At 47.3% G+C, this 17947-nt stretch overlaps 6 protein-coding genes across 6 annotated transcripts; 2 read left to right on the top strand and 4 right to left on the bottom strand.

Moving 5' to 3' along the window:
* Positions 1 to 1686: 1686 nt before the first annotated feature.
* EDB93DRAFT_39554 (uncharacterized protein) lies at positions 1687 to 2862 on the bottom strand. The gene is made up of 6 exons (XM_041456258.1): positions 2549 to 2862; positions 2384 to 2471; positions 2102 to 2322; positions 1948 to 2048; positions 1867 to 1888; positions 1687 to 1814 (listed from the first exon to the last, which is right to left on the bottom strand). The coding sequence occupies exons 1-6, from the start codon at positions 2552 to 2554 to the stop codon at positions 1794 to 1796; spliced, it is 459 nt and encodes a 152-aa protein (XP_041313842.1). The 5' UTR covers positions 2555 to 2862; the 3' UTR covers positions 1687 to 1793.
* On the bottom strand, positions 2606 to 4192 carry EDB93DRAFT_39579 (uncharacterized protein). The gene is made up of 4 exons (XM_041456259.1): positions 3910 to 4192; positions 3374 to 3841; positions 3179 to 3322; positions 2606 to 3130 (listed from the first exon to the last, which is right to left on the bottom strand). Exons 2-4 carry the CDS (start codon positions 3735 to 3737, stop codon positions 2724 to 2726), a joined length of 915 nt encoding a protein of 304 aa, XP_041313841.1. The 5' UTR covers positions 3738 to 3841; positions 3910 to 4192; the 3' UTR covers positions 2606 to 2723.
* Positions 4193 to 4565: 373 nt separating this feature from the next.
* EDB93DRAFT_1113482 (major facilitator superfamily domain-containing protein) lies at positions 4566 to 7116 on the bottom strand. The gene is made up of 14 exons (XM_041448193.1): positions 6866 to 7116; positions 6798 to 6809; positions 6632 to 6747; positions 6565 to 6583; positions 6325 to 6514; positions 6246 to 6277; positions 6157 to 6193; positions 5676 to 6110; positions 5512 to 5627; positions 5319 to 5462; positions 5192 to 5269; positions 5092 to 5142; positions 5021 to 5043; positions 4566 to 4962 (listed from the first exon to the last, which is right to left on the bottom strand). The coding sequence occupies exons 1-14, from the start codon at positions 6945 to 6947 to the stop codon at positions 4732 to 4734; spliced, it is 1566 nt and encodes a 521-aa protein (XP_041313840.1). The 5' UTR covers positions 6948 to 7116; the 3' UTR covers positions 4566 to 4731.
* Positions 7117 to 10196: 3080 nt separating this feature from the next.
* On the bottom strand, positions 10197 to 12591 carry EDB93DRAFT_1113467 (P-loop containing nucleoside triphosphate hydrolase protein). Its single transcript, XM_041448192.1, has 8 exons — positions 12337 to 12591; positions 12204 to 12271; positions 11737 to 12147; positions 11285 to 11403; positions 11106 to 11237; positions 10949 to 11058; positions 10600 to 10892; positions 10197 to 10544 (listed from the first exon to the last, which is right to left on the bottom strand). The coding sequence occupies exons 1-8, from the start codon at positions 12504 to 12506 to the stop codon at positions 10534 to 10536; spliced, it is 1314 nt and encodes a 437-aa protein (XP_041313839.1). The 5' UTR covers positions 12507 to 12591; the 3' UTR covers positions 10197 to 10533.
* A 345-nt stretch (positions 12592 to 12936) lies between these two features.
* EDB93DRAFT_1113459 (mitochondrial carrier) lies at positions 12937 to 15132 on the top strand. The gene is made up of 13 exons (XM_041448191.1): positions 12937 to 13036; positions 13097 to 13236; positions 13303 to 13310; positions 13363 to 13377; positions 13426 to 13465; positions 13519 to 13787; positions 13848 to 13990; positions 14044 to 14064; positions 14121 to 14137; positions 14191 to 14309; positions 14365 to 14411; positions 14468 to 14602; positions 14658 to 15132. The coding sequence occupies exons 2-13, from the start codon at positions 13193 to 13195 to the stop codon at positions 14694 to 14696; spliced, it is 897 nt and encodes a 298-aa protein (XP_041313838.1). The 5' UTR covers positions 12937 to 13036; positions 13097 to 13192; the 3' UTR covers positions 14697 to 15132.
* A 58-nt stretch (positions 15133 to 15190) lies between these two features.
* Positions 15191 to 17312, top strand: EDB93DRAFT_1074408 (P-loop containing nucleoside triphosphate hydrolase protein; the record flags this gene model as incomplete). The annotated part of the gene is made up of 9 exons (XM_041445093.1): positions 15191 to 15271; positions 15320 to 15724; positions 15784 to 16057; positions 16110 to 16176; positions 16227 to 16421; positions 16474 to 16841; positions 16891 to 16966; positions 17023 to 17184; positions 17237 to 17312. 9 exons carry the CDS (start codon positions 15191 to 15193, stop codon positions 17310 to 17312), a joined length of 1704 nt encoding a protein of 567 aa, XP_041313837.1.
* Between the last annotated feature and the right edge of the window lie 635 nt (positions 17313 to 17947).

The raw sequence follows: 17947 nt of genomic DNA, 5'->3' as shown, positions 1-17947 counted from the left end.
ACAACGGATATCAACGATGCGCAAAGTTTTCTGTTCCCGCAACACATACTTGCCGATGCTCGCGCATGCCTCGACCGCGCGTTTCTCTCGCCACGAAACACGTTTGTAGACGAATTCAACGACAGAATATTGGAGTCCATGCCTGGTGATTATCGTGAGTAATGGATAGTAATGCGCTAAATGAAACCTGAAAAAAAAACTAGATAGCTATCTAAGCTCGGATATCTTGAAAGAAGCGGACCACGCACCTATGGATGCTCCAGAGCAAACGCCCGACTACTTAGCAATGCTGACTGCGCCCGGAATTCCGCCACATCAACTGGACCTCAAAATCGACTGCATATGCGCCATACAACGGAACCTGTCAGTGGAAAAAGGGTTAGTAAAGAATGCGCGTGTACGAATAACCGCCCTACATCGTCGATTCGTCCAGGTCCAACTACTCAACAATCTGGAGAATCACTGTATTCCACGGATCACGTTTTCTTTCCATCCTTATCGGTCTAGCTGGACCGTAAATCGCAAGCAATTCCCATTAAGATTGGCTTATGCGACCACTTTCAACGGCTGCCAAGGACTGACGCTGTCTCGCACCGTTCTCGATCTCAGGACAGATCCTTTTGCGCATGGTCAACTGTATACTGCTCTTTCGCGCGTGAAGAACCGTGATGATACGCTTTGCTTATTCGGAGCAGGAAATGAAGACAAAGATACGGCGAATATCGTATATAAAAGTCTACTTTTGTAACAGTGTCCATAAATTACAACGAGCGAAGGTCACCTTGTTCTAACATAGGACAACTGCGCACTCCCCTCATATTTCTCGGATGCTCTCATTTTTCGTCAGGTATGTTTGGAATTAAAAGATCATCTAAGACCTTCCTGCGAGGGGTGCCTTTGGCACTTGTCAACAGATCTAGAGCAGTATTACATTTCATAACAAAAATCTAACATGCTGTCATCGCCGCAGGCAAGACTCAGCAGCGCACTTCCCCTCAATCTCGTTGATCGTCTTGAAAACACCGAAGATCGCCAGCCAATGCATCAGCAAACGCATGAGTCCTTGAAATTGTAGCCGTCGCACTGGCAGCTAAGAATAGGATGATGTAATTCTGCTCCTACTGACTTTATGACTACCGCGAGAAATTTGACTTGATCATCATGATCCTGTAAGTGTAATGGTGTCCTACGGAACATACTATTATTTGGCTTGCAAGCGTACACATTTTGTAGAGGGTAAATGTCATGGGTGTGCTTCTCTATCTCGTCTAATAGCCTTTGGCGCGAAATCGACGTTCCCCAGGTCATGATAGGCTCGAACATCTTCCAAATTTCGCGAATTTGGCTCGTAGGCTGAGCGTAGGCAGGGCTCAGGTGGGGCATGCACGCGAGGTGTACAACTCGAAGAACTGGTTCCATCTTTACATGTGCTGAATTACCTTTTGAATGTCTCTTGGGGCGTGTGCTTGTACCTGTAGTCTGTAGAGGAAGTAGCAGATAACCGTGTACACTCAGGCTTGATGCCATTGACAGTACACTGTCTGGCATGGACTCAGCTTGACATACACGACACCCCGCTTTACCACTCACTATCAAAACACAATGACAAATGTCTACGATCACATCCGTTTCGACGCCCAACGCGCCATATTCCCAAGCCATCAAAGCTGGCGAATTCGTGTTCGTGTCGGGTTGCATCCCCCTCGTACCTTCCACGCGGTATCAAGAAACGGGACGCGCATACCAGTTTACCCGGCACGAGAGAAACGGCGTCCAAGGGGGTCTCGAGCAAATTATAATTTGGGAGATTCGACCTATGCATGTAAACGTCAGAAGATCCATCAAGATACTACCAGCGAAACCTACATGGTAATAGACGAATGCATATCTATTGCGTACTGACTCCATCAGCAGGGAAAGGTGTGCCCGCAACGAAAAGAACTACACGGTCCCTCGATCCTCCCCAATAGGCAAGGGAGATCGTCCATTGCAGAGTGTGCGTGTATGCTTTGGAAGAGTTTCGCGCCATCATTTTCATGTGCATTGACCTATGTCAAAATGGTATTAGTCCTGGCCACGAAGGTAGAAGCTTCTGACTCACATTCAAGCCTTCGAAAACTTCGCCATTCCAGCAAAAGACATCCCCGTCCTGTTGATGAGGCTGCAGTATGGGTGCGTCACCTCGAAGCCGGAGCTCAGAAACAAAGAACTCGAGATCGAGTACCGGGCAGCATGTCTTGCTCGGAGATGGGGCTTGTGCTTCACCAGCCTGAGAGCATTTCCTTTGGACTCGGACATGATGGGTTCCTTGTGCGTCGGGACCTGTGGAATCGTACCTCCCTATTAGCCGTCGAATGGATATGCATCAAACATAGTGACATACACCAGCGGTTCTTCAAGCCCAATGCTAGCAACCCGACAGTCTTGAGCGTCGTGGAGCAAAGGTGAATCACTGACGATAATGAGAATAACTAGGCGCAGTACAACGGTTCTCCTTAGTAGGCCAAAAGATGCGGGAGAAATGGCTGTAATAACCGTAACAACTTACCGGCATTGCAGCACACCTTCCTAGCTAAAGCGTGAAATGATAATCTATCCTGCATTATTTTTGCCTACGGGAAGTCATCCAGTGACAAATCAAAATATGAATATGTATGTATGTTGCCATAGAAAGAGAGCATCAAAATATGAATAAAAATCTACGGTAAAGCGATAAAAATTTGTCACCGTCCCGCAAAACTCGCATGTTTAGACACTGGAATAAACTGCGGGACCTGTGTGGGAACAGTTGGATGACGAAGCATCTCTGAAAGGGGCGCCGGCAAAGGGTCAACATGTTGTGAGTACGTACGTGAAGATAACCGATGAGAAAAAATATGTTCTTTGGATTGCTGGTGGGAGCTGAGACGCACGCGTATAGCCTCTCCCGGATCATCGTCCAGAGGATGCATAATGGAGGCGGAAGTGTATAGCAGGGAGTAGTCTTCCTCGGATCTAGGTGATGTAGATGAAACAGTGGCATCTGGTAGCGCATACATCAAACGCAGCTGCGAGCGGTGATTGCGCTCGACTCCATCATCATCATCGTCATCCGAAATAACCTCATCCCCATCCGCATTAAGTAGACGCGCTGAAATTGAGTTTCAGAGAAGTACAATCAATAATTAGACTCACATACCTCTTCCCCTGCGACGCCTGACACCTGAAGGCGTCGAAGCCTCATCTGCATTGTTCGCAGTTACTTCTCTAGGCCATGGCCTAGCATTCATAAAACGAGGCGTTGGTCTCTCTGACACGCTATGGGGGCCTTGGCCCCGTTCATCTATAAGTAGTGTTTGGTCGGCGTGGTCACTAGTCCACCGCCTACTCGTACCACTCGACGACTGAGAAGGACGCGTTGATGAGTCAGGCACAGCCGCAACATCGAGCACAAGAGCCAAGAGTGGATCATCGTTTGATTGTGGTATGGTGGGTTCCCAGTCCATCTCAGTCCCCGAAGGGGTCGGAAACACCCCTTGTCCCTGTAAACCGGATCTATCGTTCAGGCTTGGTCTCTCAGACTCCGCTTGCTGAGCAACTTCTATGCGGCGAACGCCCCGCATGACAAGCCTAGTACTCAAGGTTGCTAAATCCCGCGCAATGACGGAAGTCTGATCTTGAAGTCGTTGTTCGAGCTGAGGGGCAGTGGCACTCTGACTGTCTAAGGCAGTACGTGCTGCAACTTGCCGCCCAATCATAGTGTTAGGATCCTCGGGATTTATGATCCCAGGCTCGCTGCGGAAGACAGAACGCTCTTCCCTGCTTGAGAGATGTGTTCTGTTGTTTGAAGGAAAAATCAAATCTGGCAGCGGAGGGGAACGGGGGTGAGGCGGGAGTATCCGAGAGGGTATATCAGCTGGTGTATCCCACCACTGAGACCTATGGCGTGACATTTCTAATGGACGCTCTGCAGTGGAGCCTCTCCTGCGTCTTGACATGCTCTCGAAATCTTCCAGGCGCTGCCTGGCGGAGGGATTGATAATGGTTCTCAACCGTTGAACGCGCGTGTTGAAGTCCACGTTGGACTCTGGAGCGTGGGACCCGGTAAGGACTAAGGCAGCATGCTGGGGTGCGATACTGGACTCTGTGGTCCTGTCGCGTGCGGGCGAGGGTCCTTCCGCAATCTCCGGTGGCATCCGGTTGAGCAAATTGTTGATGTTGTGTCTGAGTTGTGTGACACGCTCATATGCAGCATCTAGGGCTACAGAGGCTTGTCTCAGACTGTTCTGAGTCTCCTGTCGGCGACTGATACTGACAGAGTTGTCTACTGGGACAGAATGTGCATTGAGTTGGTCAGAACCCGGCATGAGGTTTGATTGGTTTGGGACGGGAGATGAAAAATTTGAGGTATCGAGTTGGGGAGGGTTCATCAAGTATCAACTTTTCAAGTTCCCGCTAACGCCTAGACACCAGTATGATACAGTATAAAGGAATGAATGATGTGACTGTGAGCCTTGGGAAGTCAAAGGGACAGACGGGTCGATAGCGTGACAAGCAGGTACAAATTGCAACCACTGGTCTGAAACGGTCCAGATTTGCAATGTACCATCAAAATATTAGAATATGCAGTGTTCCCTATTGTCCACTGGCCTATCTATGCTACGGTATTGTGCTAGCTACTACACATGAACATTTGAACTTCCAGGTGAATAGGGATATCTATAATATAAAAATTGTCCACGCGATGCAAAATCATGCAGATCCAACTCTGCTGATAATATGAGTCCTGCTTGTATTATCCGTGCTGTTGGTTTCTTCGTCTGGTTTCTTTCGTAACGAATCAATTGGGTAATAATGGCGCATGAACTTGGCAAGCAAAGGATCAACACCAGTGTAGCAGAACGCGAGTGTGATGCAGATGACGATAAGCGCCGAGGTGATGCAACAAAGCGCAGTCCACCCATGTCTAGCATGATCATATATCTAGAAATCAACATCCGATCAAAAACGTGGCCTTGCATTTGTTAGCATAGATGCTGACCTGTCCTCCGATTACAGGACCCACTGGAAAAAGTCAGAACTTAATGCGAGAGTGAGATCATGGTTTCTCACCTGCTGTACCAATTCCAAACGCGAGATTGAACGCGCCATAGACATGAGCATCTGTACGACGTCAGGAAATGAAAAATCGCATTCCATTAAAATCACTTACATCCGACACCTGTCATTTGTCGAGAGACAGACGCAAGTTCAGTTGTCACTGGCGCGACAACACCAGAAACGAAGAAACCTAAGCAAAAAAGGTCAACTCGACGCATGTAGCCAGGATGTAAACATACATTGAGCGGCAAGAGCAAAGATGAATAGAGGTATAGAATGCCGTAGAGTCAAGACAATCCACCACGGCAATGCAAGGAGCAGACATGTAAAAGTTATATAGTGAGAACCCACTCGATCAACGTAATAACCTGCCAGCGGTGACGCTGCAACTGTTGTCAAGACGAGACGACACATTTTCGGACTAAGACCTACATATCAAGGCTGGGACGACTGCTGCCAGGTAGGCAAGGCCCACCCGGTCCGAATTGAATGCCCACAGAGATTGGAGATGAAGCGGAAGGGAGGGCTCCTGCATGCTTTGTACAAGCCTGTGGCAACGGTGAATACTCTCTTCGGTAACATTTGATGATACTTACCCATAAACGAATGACATGGTTAAAGCGACCAAGGCGCGAGGTGCCTGCGATAATTTAATAATCACTGAGAGTAGTGGTATTGGAATCTGAGCTTCGTGGGTTATGGAGAGTTTTCGTGCGTTTGGTTGTATGGACTTGTCCGGAACTATCGTTTCTTCTACTTCATTAATCCCTGTATCAGTGCTTCCTTGCACATGAGTTATTTGGATAGGAGAGAGTTGTATATCAGATGTAGAAGAAGCGTCCGGCGCCTCCTTCAGCACTACGGCGGTAGGTTCCGATGGGTCATAGCCCCATTTCAATGCGACGTCCCTTTCGATTATAAGAAGACGGAATAGAAGATCGACAACTGCACACGACGCTCCAAAGATGAATGGGGCGCGGAAGCCGAAGCGAGAGTACAAGACACCGCCTGCAGGTGTGCCAACCAGAAGACTTCTAGGAGTGAGAAAATGCGGACACAGTGTCGAAGCATACTCACCCAACTGATAGGCCAGTCATCGCGATGCCCAATTGCCCTGACAAAAGTTCATCGATGGAAGTCAGATTGATGTTTTCAGGGTAACTCACTGCCAACGTCTTTCTCCGGCGTAGTATCACACCTACAATATGAATTAGTTTGTGTGATGATGCTCACGGATATTCTCACAAAAGTGCCAAGCCTACGATCCACACCATAGAGGAACTAATTCCTTGCAACACACGGGCGACGGCCATGACTGCATAATTAGGGGCCTCCATGAACATGAGCTGGGAGCCAATGAGCGCAACGAGGCCGAGGATCAATGGTATTCGTCTCATTGAATATCGCTCCGAGTGCATGGCAATAGGGATCGTGGCTGTGGGAATGATAAACCCACTTAAAGTGATATGTCAGGAACCAACTTACACAACACCAACCCGGCGGACTAGAGGATATAAGTGAGATGGTTCATGAGAATGATGATTCAGCTCACATATGCACATAGTAGCCACCCTGTGAGCGACGAAACTTTATGGTATGACAAACGCTCCAGTTGGAATGGTACGACGGGGATGATGATGGAGTAAACCAACAAATCTGTAGTGATGCCTAAAATACGCATCAATACGGGTAGCATCGTGACATGTAGGCTTACTGACCGAATCCAACGACTGGCGGGCGTGAAATAATTTGAATCGATGAATTTATGATTGCAAGGAAAACGCACCTGTAGTGATGAACCAAACTGATGACCGCCAGCGAAGCCCCCATGGCTTTCTATTTGAGGAGAATGCCATCCAAAAACCCATATTGCAGCTTGTGCAAAGGGATTAACACAGTGTAGCCGAGGGTGATGAGTTGTTGGCGAGTGCGGAGGGAGAGGAGTTCTTTTATTATATATATACTAGGATGTTTGAATTTGGCAATCCGAGCTTACTCAATGGGCGACTATTTAATATTTATCCGCTGCAATACTGCGGATTTCGGGATGGGATAAAAACAGATCAGTTACGGAAGTAAAGCCGCTGTTCATTTGAATTTGAATTTGTAAATTAATGTTATCTTGACCCCATACGAAGGGGGTCCCTTGCTGACTAATTTACAACAGGAAGGCAGTCGTTCCTAATGCGCGTGCAGGCACAAACTGCCTGATGAATTTTACGGTCAGGGTACGAATCTATGGTTGCGGGTTTTGATACGATCGAGTCGTGTGGCCTCAACGGCAAAATCTACATTATTTTATTTCATGGCTTATCTTTTGCAAATATCTTTCAAAGTCCGTAATATTACGTGGTTGAACCCGCCCAACGCTCACCCGCTCGTTCGAGTCACTCGGGAAACTAACTGGTTATTCTCAGCGTGGAGATTTGGAACAGCTTCATCACATGTAGCAGAATCGTACGAGTGTCTTGGTACGTTCCTGTGGTTGATCCGTAGGTGCCAGAGATGTACTGATTGAGGATTCATGCACGGAAGCAAATTTTGCTCTGAATGAAGCCCATCAAACCAATGGGAAAATCATCAAAAGGACTTACCCACTCGTCATTATCCGAGTCACATCACCAGTTACGCGAACTCCCAGGTAAACTCATGACCCGGCGTAAGTATCAATACCCTAACTTATGCCCTGGTCCACTCACCAGTTGCCACATTACTGAAGGGACATCCAATAACCCTCCTCAGGTCAATCGCCAAAGGAAAGAGAGTCACATGGGTTGAAATGTCCGAGGACAGGATTCCAAAGATTGCTGTCTCATGAAGACTGTGTGTCTTCCACGTGTTAGTAATGGTCCCGGCGGCCTATCTCTTCTGCCAGTACTGGTACAGGGTAGTAGGGAGATCAGTGGTCGCTGGTACGTCTCGTTCTCTTATAATAGGTACCGTCGGGACTCATGGGAATTTTTCTTTCGGAAAATATTTTTACATCGAGCTCGAAGGACCTCGAAATGTCTTCCGTGCATGCTTCGATCAGGGCGTATTCAATTTTTTTTCGGGGTGAGAAGCCGGCCTACCCTTCAGACCAACACCCGTGAGCCGGAGAGCCCTGGCAATGGCTGCCTAGACTCATCGTTCACGAGGTGTTCACAAGCACTTTATTAAGTATCAGCCTGGCTAATTTAGCTCTACTAATGCTATATCGGGTAAGTCACTAGTCTGGGGCCGTTCTCGTACTCGCCAGCTTCGACAGTTCATCCTGCACATCGAAGGTAAGACGTCACATACTACAACTGAATCGGCTTCTTGCGACGCACGTCGTGTGGGCATCTTGCCGTTCAGCCTGAGAGAAGAACCGCCTATATCTGAACTTGGCCTTGTCTCCGCTGTGGGAATTCCAGGCCCCCGTCCTGTATCCAGTCAAGGCTCTACTTTTAGACAAATGGTGTCGGGAACTACCTTGCTAGTGCATCAGATCCTTATTGTCCCTCGAATTACTTGTTGTGCTAGTCCCCGGCTTCAATGTTTCAACTTCGGAAGTTAAAGAAATGACGATGAATTGACAGCAAACAGTTTATCGAGACTTTCCTGTCCTGTTCAAGCTCCTTGCGGATGCGTTCCTCCGCGGTTTCTGGTGCTGGTGAGTGCATCATTCGTTCAGAGACGATAATGGTGGGAGTCTGAGAAATAGTGCTGGTGCTAGGAGTGGATGCCGAGCGCAGAACAGTTACATTGAGCCTGTCCTTGCGCCTGTATCCGGCAGACAAAGATTGAGAAGCCACCTCTCAATTGAGTTGGTGAGCTCCCGCTGTGATACTGAGCGTGTGGATCCCGATTGAGTTTGAGCCTTACCAATTCTGGCCGCTACACAATGAAGTGCCATCTGGACACCAAAAGTCATGACTCATTCGGAACGCGCAAAAAAAGAAACGCACTGCTTGTAGTATCCAATCTCGAGCATTTTGGACGTCCGCAGCTCGTGCCAATTGTAATGAGATGATATGATGATATTGGCAATTCACTTGCCTCGACAACACTGTTCGAGAGGCGCTCCATAATGCTAGCTATGTCATACCTGAACGGTACAAATGTAGTGAGGAGATTTTGGAATAGCATCGCACGTGCATTGATCCCGCGTTCAGCTGCACATGGTGATGGTGGTACTATACTCCACCCAGGTGGCTGTACCTTCCTTGTCAAGCAACGAAGCCCCCGCCATGCAAGACACTATCACATGATGTCGTCATTGAAAGGGTGAGTCGTGCTTGTGCTTGTGCTACGGCCTTCGACGCCGTGTTGCTTGTGGACATGGCAACCCACTGCTATTCGTATATGTCGCGTGATGATGACGGTTGTGCCAGTGCTCAGTGCTCGATGACAACTTACAAAGTAACCAGTACGAGCGCCTCTAGTAACTAAACAAAAGCGGTTAAGTGAATTTTTGAAATTCTAGTCGACTATCAATATGAAAATATAGTGCAGAAATCTATTTGTTGCGCGGATTGATTATAATTATCGGTAGCCTTCGTATTACATAATTAGTATTCATCTATCTATTTTACAACCCCTTCCCGATCGCGGCGCTCGCTCTCCAGCAAATTTCGCGTAGTACCTTTTCAGTTAAGCAGGAAAATGGACTGATATCTCACAACATATACGTTGCCAGACCATGTGACTTCGCTAAATGATATCCCCGTTTCACCACAACTTGAGCATGTTGAGTTTCCTCTGCGACAACCACATTTAATGGTTGTCATGGATTGACATTATCGCATAAAGAGCCGACCGAAGGCCGCCTACAGGGTCGAATCCGAGAGCACCGGAAGAAAGAGCATAGATTCTGCGCATGCGGGAGAGCTTCACGCGAGAAAGCGTCCTCGTCTCAAAAGGCAGTGAGCGCTCGGGATTGTGTGTATACCTTCAGCCACAATCTCACCCTACCCTTACGTGCCGTTCATAAACTCAATTACCATCTTCTCTTGTTTTAGATTATAACGTGATATTCTTTCTCTCGGAGCTGCTGCCTTGGACCTTTTCGCACCTTGCCCGTATGCCGACAGAAGTCTGTTGTGCGAGCATCACCAGCGTTGCACAAAGCTCAAAACTTAGATCACTTCTAAGCCTTGTCTAAGCCACCCATTACCGGATAAATATAGGTGTCACGACTCACAACTAATACAGCAACATAGACAGTACCTGAGTTTCTCGTTCCTGCTCTTGAAATGTCAACATTTCACTCGAACGCTCAAGTTTCGTTGAAAACGTAGCACTGATCTACAGTACTTGCAACCTGAACAACGTACTGAGAACTTACACCGAACTTGGATTTCATCAAGAGATAGAAAGCACAACGATGAACTCGACAACCCACTAAAATAACATTACATATGCTGAGACAAGCGAGGGGTGTTTGGGAGGAGGGATACGAGGAAACAATACTGAACAGGCGTGTATACGAAATTAAGACGTCACTGAAGGAACAAGATAAGTTCAAAGTCATGAACACAACTACTAGTAGACACTTACTGTAAGTAGCGGGATCAATGTGGTCGGGAAGCTCAGGTACAGCGACCTCAAACCGTTGTTGGATGGCAGACATAACTTGTTGGTCTGCCTCACTTGATTGGAATGTAATCGCTAGACCCTTCGTTCCAAAACGACCTGCACGACCGACGCGGTGAAGGTAACTGTCCGCATCTGGTGGACAGTCGTAGTTGATCACGATATTGACCCGTTCGACATCAATGCCACGACCAAAGATATCAGTTGCAACAAGGATGCGCTTTTCGAAGGCCTTGAACGCAGTGTAGCGATTTATACTATAGCAAGAACTTAGCAAGGATATTCAAGAGAACCACCGACGGTGATTACTTACCGCTCCTCTTGAGCTAAGCCTGAATGGATGCTGATACTAGGGAAATTACAAGAGACTAAAAGCTTGTCCAGCTCGACTGCTCTTGCGACCGATTTGACGAAGATGACCACCTGATAATCGTAAATAAACACATATTTCAAGTAAAACGATGTGGTACCTGGTTGAACTCTAGGGTGTCTAGTAGTTCGTTCAACTTCCTGTTCTTTGCGTTCTCATCGAGTTTCACGTAGTGTTGCTGTAGACCGTGTAGAGTCAACTTCGTCTCGTCATCAACAAAAATCTCCAAAGGCTGTTGCAATCATTAGCAGGAAAATCCAGGAGGAGTGCATTACATACATTTGCCATGAATTTCTTGCACGTGGCCCTAATTTCTTTCGCTAGCGTGGCGCTGAACATCATCACCTGCTTGTGGTGAGGTGTGGCACGGAAGATTTCTTGAACGTCTCGGCGCATGTCTGCGAATCAAACAAAAGAACAACGAGAAGATGCGGTTAGACTGTTGTCGACATTTCGAGAGGGAATGGACTCAAAAATCGTCAAAAGACGATATGACAAGTATGGGGGATGGGAGGGAGAGATACGATGATATATCTTATGTATGTATTCTCAGCAACCCAACAAAGTTTCCAAGACCCTGCATCTACAGCGCGTTTCAGGGCGCACTAGGCGCCTGCGCCCTCGGCGGAGGGAGGGGACGTTGACGAGACAAGTGCCTCTTGCGGCGGCGGCAACCGGCACCAAGATACCGCAGAATCGTAGCCGAAATCGAATCGCAGGATGAGACTAACCAAGCTGTTCTAGCATTTTATCGCACTCATCCAAAATGAAGTGCTTGACATTCTTTGCATCCAAAACTTTGTCTCTTGTCAGGGCATTGAGTCGTCCGGGAGTGGCCACGACGATGTGAGGACAGCGCGTCTTGTCACGGAGAATCTCCGCATCCTTTTGAACGGGAGTACCGCCGTAGAACGTGCCAACCCGCACATCTGGCATATACTTGGCGAAACGTGTGTACTCATTCTTTATCTGGAAAGCGAGCTCGCGAGTGTGGCAGAGGACAATGACAGAAATTTCTCCATTGACTGGCTCCAGTTGCTGCAAAGTCGCAAGCACGAAGACTGCCGTCTTACCATGCCCGGACTTTGCTTGGCAGAGGACATCCATTCCTAGGACAGCCTGAGGAATGCATTCTTGTTGGACTGTTGAACGAGTTCCATGAGTTGAGAACAGCATGTTACTTATCACTAAAATATACCTTCTGAGGGATGTTCAAAACCCAAGTCGCTGATAGCTCTCAGAAGTTCAGGTTTCAACAAGAAGTCCCTGTGAAAAAAGAAGACAAATTGTCAGATGGCCATGGTTTGTAACAACATGTATGTAGAACGAACCTGAAGCCCGTCGAATGTATTCCCGAGAAGTTCTTCTTGTCTTTGCCCATCTCACCATCCACTGAGGACGCCGCCGCCCCGTTGGCAGGAGCTGCAGAAGCTGTGCCGTTGGGGATAACGTCGTGCTCATCCTCGTAGTCGATAAGTTCTTCGTTGTCGTGGGAGCTCATTGTTGTGCAGAAAGAGAGGAGGTTGTCAGAGAAGTCGTCGACAGAAAAGGAGAAAAAGCAAGTAAGAGGAGGAGAAGGTTGAGATTAAAGAACAAACACAAAAATGCTGCGCTGTTCTAAACGCGCTTACTAATTTGGAATCACGTGTGCACGGACCCGTTCTACCACTGATTGACGAACAACTGTTTGAAGTAATTGAACATGAACAATGGTTGTGTCGCTGCTAAAGTGCTAATCACTAGAGCATTGGAAGGCGCTGCCATCACATCGCAAGAATGAGTCACTATAATAATTTTGAGGTATTTCTCTAACATTATGCATTGTGGGGCAAGCGTGTCTACAGTGGGCATATTTTGCTTAACCCTCGTGAGTGTGACTGAACTGCCCCTTGCCCAATCCTCGAGGATAAGTAAGAATAAACACCCAAGTGTTCCACTCTAATATATGGTCCTCTTGCCAGTGCAGACGACGCGTAGCACGGCCTCCCGTCTCCCGCGTTAAACTTACGCACTTTTGATTTTTCTTTATTTGTTCGTGTATTTCATTGACATATTGGTCAAATTTTGTGGCTCAAGACCCTAAATTTTCAGCAAACGACGATATCACACGGCGCATCATATGTCTCGGTTTTAATCGGTACAGTATCAACACAGGCGGGCTCGCGTTTATAAGGGGAGGCGGGTGTCATGTATCTGAAGGACCGAAATAAGATGCCCAACTATCCGTTTTGGTGAGTTTCATAGCAGTTCCCCTCAAAGATATACTAAAGTACTGGCCATATGGCTTGATTTCAAAGGCTTGGAGGTAAGAATAAATTATTACTTGTCGGTTATAACACACTGATCACCATGACCAGGCGTCGCAGCATCCAGTGAGCAACTGTGTGCATCCCCAATGAAACGCGCCTGACACCTTGCAGTGGCTGCATGCTTTACGCATCCCCTTGACCTGGCCAAAGTGTAAGCACGCTTCATCTAGCCCTCGTGATGGCATACTCATACTCACTCAACAGGCGCATGCAGAGTCTTGGTTCTACTGTACCAAGTCCATCTATGCTCAATATTCTGCGTCACTCGATATCCAATGATGGACTTCGTAGTGTTTATACCGGTCTCTCCGCTTCGCTTTTGCGTCAAATGACCTACTCCCTCGTACGTCTAGGCAGCTACGAGGAGATGAAAAGATTCCTATCTGAGGATGGTCGTTCTCCATCTCCTGGGAAGCTTCTCCTAGCAGCTAGCGTGGCTGGCGGTTTGGGAGGAATAGCAGGAAATCCAGCAGGTTTGTCCACGACACATGCTGTGATATTAATTCTATGCATAATAAATAAATTATTTGCAGATATTCTACTGGTTCGGATGACCAGTGACTCCATTCGTCCGCCAGAGAAGCGCTACAATTACCGCAACGCTATCACTGGATTCATTGCCTTAGTGAAAGAGGATGGCCAGAAAGGTCTTGCTCGCGGCCTCGGGACAAACACAGTTTGTGCATTTGACATCACACCTAACGTTCACTGATCATGGGCACCGCAAAGACCCGAGCAGTCTTGATGAATGTAAATTAATTTGTTATCTTCCATCAGTGTTAATGCTTATGTGATATACTCTACAGACATCACAGGTTGGATCGTGAGTATGGCGTTATTATCCCTTCGCCGTTCCAGTTTATCAGGTCTCGACAGCTATGACTTTTTTAAATCCACTCTCTTGCAATACCCTATACCCCTGGTCAACTATCAATTCCATGATGGTTTCTTCTTGCACGTGGTTGCAAGTCTTGCAGCTGGAACATGCGGCACGAGTCAGTTGCTAGCTATGAAGTAACCAGAATGCCACTGATTGTTTCACGATTCAAGCTGTATGTTCTCCTGCTGATGTCATAAGGACAAGGATCATGGGCTCTGTACGTATTCCTTCAAATATCGAATACCTGTGATGGAGTTTGACAGTCGCTTCCAGTCTGGCAAGGCCAGTCCAATAGAGGTCCTAGTCCGTTCCTTGCGCGAGGAAGGTCCCGCATTCATGTTCAAAGGCTGGACGCCCGCTTGGATGCGTCTTGGCCCTAACACCGTCCTAATGTTTGTCTTTTTCGAGGTAAGTTAAGAAAGCTTCTCCCATGGCCGCACATCGACGTCTTCGTTCCCAACAGCAACTAAAACGCGGCTGGTCCTCCTTGGTCCCCTCATAATCCATATTCAATCCTCCTGCACATCGTCAGGCACACAACACCTCATATCTACAAGTCGTCGGATTGACGCTTGAACATTCACATGAATGTCATTAAGACGCTAGATGTCCTAGACATGTAACCTTGGATTCATATCACTTTCACCCTCTATTTACTGATGAGTATATCGTGGATGCTTACTCGAACTCACACTAGCTAGCCCGGCAGAAACGTAGAATACCTACATATTTGGGACAAACTTAGGACCTGCAAATTTTCTCTACCAACAGCTAGTACTTGGTGTTGTTGCGCACGCAACTAAGATATCTATGTATCAATTTTCTGCAATTCATGTAATAGTTGGTGTCTGGATCAAGTCTGGATTGCTTTCAAATTTTTTAGCTCTAATCGAATCGAAAAGTGCCTGTCCGAGCCCACGTGACCACTAGCCATCTCATCGTACTCGTTCACCGTAATCCTCATTGACCGTTCGCTAGCTGTGCTCGACAGATATTATGGAGGCATTTCAGCTTCTTTCTCGGGGAGGTGCACGATTTGACAAGCAAAGATTCAAGTCTGATGTTCAAATATTCAACGTAAGAAAATATATTCGTTAGCTGTTCCAGTGGCTCATGTCTTTTCAGAAGGCACCAAAAGATGTCAAAGGAAAGGGGGTCTCGACGCAGCTACCTCCGGAGCTAGACTTTTTTAAATATGCCAAAGCTTCTGCCGGGAAGCGGAAAGCTGGGGACAAAGAGAGCGACGCTCATGCCGAAGACAAACAAGAAAAGGTGGAACGCAAGCGTCGGAAGATAGAGGATGCATCAATGGACTTGGACGATAATCACACTGATACAGAGGAAGAGGCACCAACCACGCAGAAACACCGCGTGACTGCCAAAGGCTCAGATGTGCCTAAACCAATTGTGTCCTTTGAGGACCTGCGCGAACGATATAATGTCCCTTCGCGTCTACTATCAAACCTTTCTGAAAACAGTTACAAACATCCTACTGGAATCCAGGCTCATGGGATTCCCATTCTGCTTGAGGTGAGTCCGTCAGACGTTCTTTCTTATGGTTCGGTGGATGCTGATGACTTTCACTGCAGCACCGTGACCTCGCTGCCATTTCGCCGACTGGTACAGGTAAAACTTTGGCATATCTGACGCCCATCATGTCTGCCCTCGGTTCCCCGATATCTAGTCTGAAGAACGATGGAGGTCGTGGAGTTAGAGCTGTGGTTCTTGCACCAACTCGGGAATTGGCACATCAGATACACAATGAGTGCCTGAAACTGGCTGCTGGGCGTAAATGGCGTACGGTTCTGTTTAGCAAAGCTACAGCCAGTACTATGAGCGACAAGAACGTTAGAGACAAAGTAGGTACGCTACATTCATACATAGTACACTTTCTATCCAGATTAATACTGCACAGACATCATCATCAGCACACCCCTTCGGCTAGTTGCTTCTATTCAGGAAGGCAATTTGGAGTTGAATAAGTCCGTCACGAGCCACTTGTCCTACTCACGTGGCTAACTCTTATCGGTAGCGTGCAACATCTTGTATTAGATGAAGCCGACCGAATGCTTGACTCAGAATTCTTGTCTCAAGTTCAAGAAGTTATCGCGGCATGCACTCATCCGAACATACAAAAAGCGGTTTTCTCCGCTACTTTACCTGCTGGCGCAGAGAAACTTGCGATGGGTATCCTCAGAAACCCTATACGAATTATTGTTGGTCTTAAGTACTGACCGATCACCGAATGTTTATGTACAGCCGCTGACTTGTTTCTTTAGAGATACACCGCTCCCTTTGATTGCACAAACTCTTACATATGTGGCCGATGATGCCTCGAAGCTCCCAAGTCTGCTAACGTATCTGTCTCAACCATACAATCCACCTCTGCTTGTCTTCACCTCCACTCAACCAAGAACAACGTCGCTTGCAGAGGAATTGATAATGAACGGCATTTCAAATGTGGATTGTCTTCATGCCGGAATGACGAAAAAACAGCGTGATGATGCGGTGAGCAGGATGCGTCGTGGCGAAAGTTGGGTAATGGTGACCACAGAAGTCATGGCTCGTGGCATGGACTTCAAAGGCATCCGGGAGGTGATCAATTACGATTTCCCAACCAGTGTCCAGAGTTACGTCCATCGAATAGGTACACCCCTGCTTTGTGATTATCTTGTCTCAGAACCTAATCTTTGCAGGCCGTACGGGTCGCGCCGGGCGGGAGGGGAAGGCCGTGACTTATTTTACAGATGAGGATGGACCCTTCTTGAAAGCGTACGTGAAGCTCGGCTATCTTGACTGACATTTAACTGATGTGACCCCTTACCTAGTATCGCCAACGTGCTGTTACAGTCAGGCTCTTCTGTCCCAGAATGGATTCTCAAACTTCCGAAACCGTCAAAAATGAAGCGAAAACAGATGGGCAAGATGAAGCGAGCAGATACCGTGAATGCGGCCCGCAAAATAGGTCGCAATGATGCGATTAAGAAGAGGTTGGTTCATTTAAAGCTTCGGGCACTACTTCTAGCTCATGTCAATGTAAAGGGACATGATTGCGGGCTCGAAGAGGCGGAAGGAGAAAGAGCTCCGTGAGACCGACGTCGGGGAAGAGGATAGATGAGATAAATGATTCTTCTTTCGAAAATTTAAAAAGCACGTCGTCTTTACTGTCGCTTCAAGTATTGATGAAGATGTCATGACGGCATTGGCAGTACTGGTGTTCTAAAATTCTTTGAGCTACACGAAAATGCTATGTATTTTCTTCGATCCCTGGTCAAGATAACGACTTATTCGATCGGAACGTACATAATGATAATCGATGGCGAGGCTGACGATGAACAAATCCTTTAATGTGATAATGTGAAAGGGTGAAGGGTGGTGAGGATGTGAAAGATGTGATCTATCGTAGGTTTCGGAGCCCTGAAGGTTTGCTCCCGAACCGCATTGTGTCAAAGCAAAACGCCGCGCCGCTGGGATGAAGTATCTCCACGAGGCAGTCCCTGGGAATCTTTGTATAGGTGAGTCCGCCAGGAGCTATACAAATCAGGCTACAAAGTGAGTTCAAGGTCGCTGTTCTTGGGCAAGGAATCCCAGTGCGGCACGTTTTGCGGCACGTTTTACTGGTAGGTCGTAGACTTTGACATCGCCCTGTATCAAAATCTATTGATTCTTGAAGCTTATTCGTATCTTGATTCTGCTCCTTTCACAGAACAACGGTCGCAAAGCGGAAATCTAGTAGACTTGACGGATATGGAA

The sequence above is a fragment of the Suillus bovinus genome (assembly GCF_016758785.1).
Source record: "Suillus bovinus strain UH-Sbo-P2 chromosome Unknown EDB93scaffold_1, whole genome shotgun sequence".
In the NCBI taxonomy this organism is placed as follows: Eukaryota; Fungi; Basidiomycota; class Agaricomycetes; order Boletales; family Suillaceae; genus Suillus; species Suillus bovinus.
This window is presented reverse-complemented; position numbering and strand designations above follow the sequence as displayed.

Bases quoted from the DNA above. Each gene is read 5' to 3' on its own strand.
- EDB93DRAFT_39554 (XM_041456258.1), bottom strand. The intron at 2,323-2,383 runs GTATGTCACTAT...ACGATTCCACAG, and splicing joins GGGCTTGAAGAACCGCTGGT to GTCCCGACGCACAAGGAACC. The intron at 1,815-1,866 runs GTAGGTTTCGCT...TTACATGCATAG, and splicing joins ATGCATTCGTCTATTACCAT to GTCGAATCTCCCAAATTATA.
- EDB93DRAFT_39579 (XM_041456259.1), bottom strand. From the start codon at position 3,737: ATGATTGGGCGGCAAGTTGCAGCACGTACTGCCTTAGACAGTCAGAGT. The intron at 3,323-3,373 runs GTACGAGTAGGC...CACTACTTATAG, and splicing joins TCCTTCTCAGTCGTCGAGTG to ATGAACGGGGCCAAGGCCCC. The intron at 3,131-3,178 runs GTATGTGAGTCT...ACTCAATTTCAG, and splicing joins CAGGCGTCGCAGGGGAAGAG to CGCGTCTACTTAATGCGGAT.
- EDB93DRAFT_1113459 (XM_041448191.1), top strand. From the start codon at position 13,193: ATGTATCTGAAGGACCGAAATAAGATGCCCAACTATCCGTTTTG. The intron at 13,991-14,043 runs GTTTGTGCATTT...GGCACCGCAAAG, and splicing joins GCGGCCTCGGGACAAACACA to ACCCGAGCAGTCTTGATGAA. The intron at 14,603-14,657 runs GTAAGTTAAGAA...CGTTCCCAACAG, and splicing joins TAATGTTTGTCTTTTTCGAG to CAACTAAAACGCGGCTGGTC.
- EDB93DRAFT_1113482 (XM_041448193.1), bottom strand. From the start codon at position 6,947: ATGGGTTTTTGGATGGCATTCTCCTCAAATAGAAAGCCATGGGGGCTT. The intron at 6,278-6,324 runs GTGAGAATATCC...TTCATATTGTAG, and splicing joins ATCGTAGGCTTGGCACTTTT to GTGTGATACTACGCCGGAGA. The intron at 5,628-5,675 runs GTAAGTATCATC...CCGTTGCCACAG, and splicing joins ACCATGTCATTCGTTTATGG to GCTTGTACAAAGCATGCAGG.
- EDB93DRAFT_1113467 (XM_041448192.1), bottom strand. From the start codon at position 12,506: ATGAGCTCCCACGACAACGAAGAACTTATCGACTACGAGGATGAGCAC. The intron at 11,404-11,736 runs GTTAGTCTCATC...TTTGATTCGCAG, and splicing joins TAAAATGCTAGAACAGCTTG to ACATGCGCCGAGACGTTCAA. The intron at 11,238-11,284 runs GTATGTAATGCA...TGATTGCAACAG, and splicing joins GCAAGAAATTCATGGCAAAT to CCTTTGGAGATTTTTGTTGA.